Source organism: Pteropus vampyrus, unplaced genomic scaffold (assembly GCF_000151845.1).
Source record: "Pteropus vampyrus isolate Shadow unplaced genomic scaffold, Pvam_2.0 Scaffold15, whole genome shotgun sequence".
In the NCBI taxonomy this organism is placed as follows: domain Eukaryota; kingdom Metazoa; phylum Chordata; class Mammalia; order Chiroptera; family Pteropodidae; genus Pteropus; species Pteropus vampyrus.
The window spans coordinates 2,229,503-2,230,519 of record NW_011888796.1 but is presented as its reverse complement, the minus strand read 5'-3'; the positions used below and the strand labels follow the sequence as shown (position 1 = coordinate 2,230,519).

The window sequence follows — 1,017 nt, the reverse complement described above, 5'->3', positions numbered from 1 at the left end:
CTATTTTATCAATGAAGAACTAAGGCTCAGAGAGGTTCGATTATTTGCCCAAGGTCACCTACCAGGTACATGGTATAGCCAGGATTTGAGCTAGATTTTTCAACCATAACTCAAATCTTCCCATTACATGCAACACTTTCACCAAAGAGGTGGGAGGTGGAAGGGTCTGTGGCAGGGAGGAGCTGGGAAGCCAGGGCCTTCACTTACAGGTCGGTTTTCATACTCCAAGCAGGGGCAGGTGATGGTGCAGCCATCCAGAAGGATCCGTCCCTTGGGAGGGGTCACCTTCCGACCCCCCTCGAGCTTGTAGTACAGCAGCGTGTTCTGCTGGAGGATGAACCATCGCACCTTCCAGTTGTGGACAATGTGACCCTGAGGACAGGCAGGAAAGCCCTGGGCTTAGGTGACCGAAGGGACGTCATCGTGGTCAGGGAGAGGTGTCCCATGGCACAGGTAGCCGGTCTGAGCCATGGAATCGACCCTCCAACAAGAGGGGACAGCATTATTTTTTTTAGCTTAATTTTATTTTTTTATTTTGAAATCACTTCAATTCAGAGAGAAGTTGAACAAGAGTACATTTTTAACATGCTGCTCCATCACTTCTCAAAAATTTCATTGTGTATCTCCTACAAAATAAAATATTTCCAACATAATCACAATATAACCACCAACGACAGGAAATTTACATTAATATATTGTTTTCAGTTATTTTACAAATCCTTTTCAAGTTTCACCAACGGCCCCAGTATTGTCCATAATGGTCAAAGGATCCAGTTCAGAATCATGTTTTATTTTTGTAAAGAAAATATTATCTTTGTCTGAATCTCTTTATCATCCTCTTTGAGTATACAACAAAGACTTTTGGCATTGGCCTTCTTGTACCCATTTGGCCTTTTTTCTGGTTATAAACCTCGAAAGACACTCAAAATATACAGAATAGAAAATCCTACTACTAGGAGACAGCCATTGTTAACACTTTGTATTTCTTCCAGTCTTTTTTCCTTTTAGTTTTTCCTT

At 41.9% G+C, this 1,017-nt stretch overlaps 1 protein-coding gene across 1 annotated transcript in view; it reads right to left on the bottom strand.

Annotated features, from left to right (window-relative positions):
- The window catches only part of PLEK2 (pleckstrin 2), a 9,466-nt gene extending 8,710 nt beyond the window's left edge, over positions 1 to 756 (bottom strand). Inside the window, exons 1-2 of the mRNA XM_023526758.1 lie at positions 735 to 756; positions 143 to 398 (exon numbers count right to left, since the gene is read on the bottom strand). Of these exons, the coding sequence (XP_023382526.1) occupies positions 143 to 398; positions 735 to 756 (278 nt within the window). The remainder of the gene's footprint in view (positions 1 to 142; positions 399 to 734) is intronic.
- Positions 757 to 1,017: the final 261 nt, after the last annotated feature.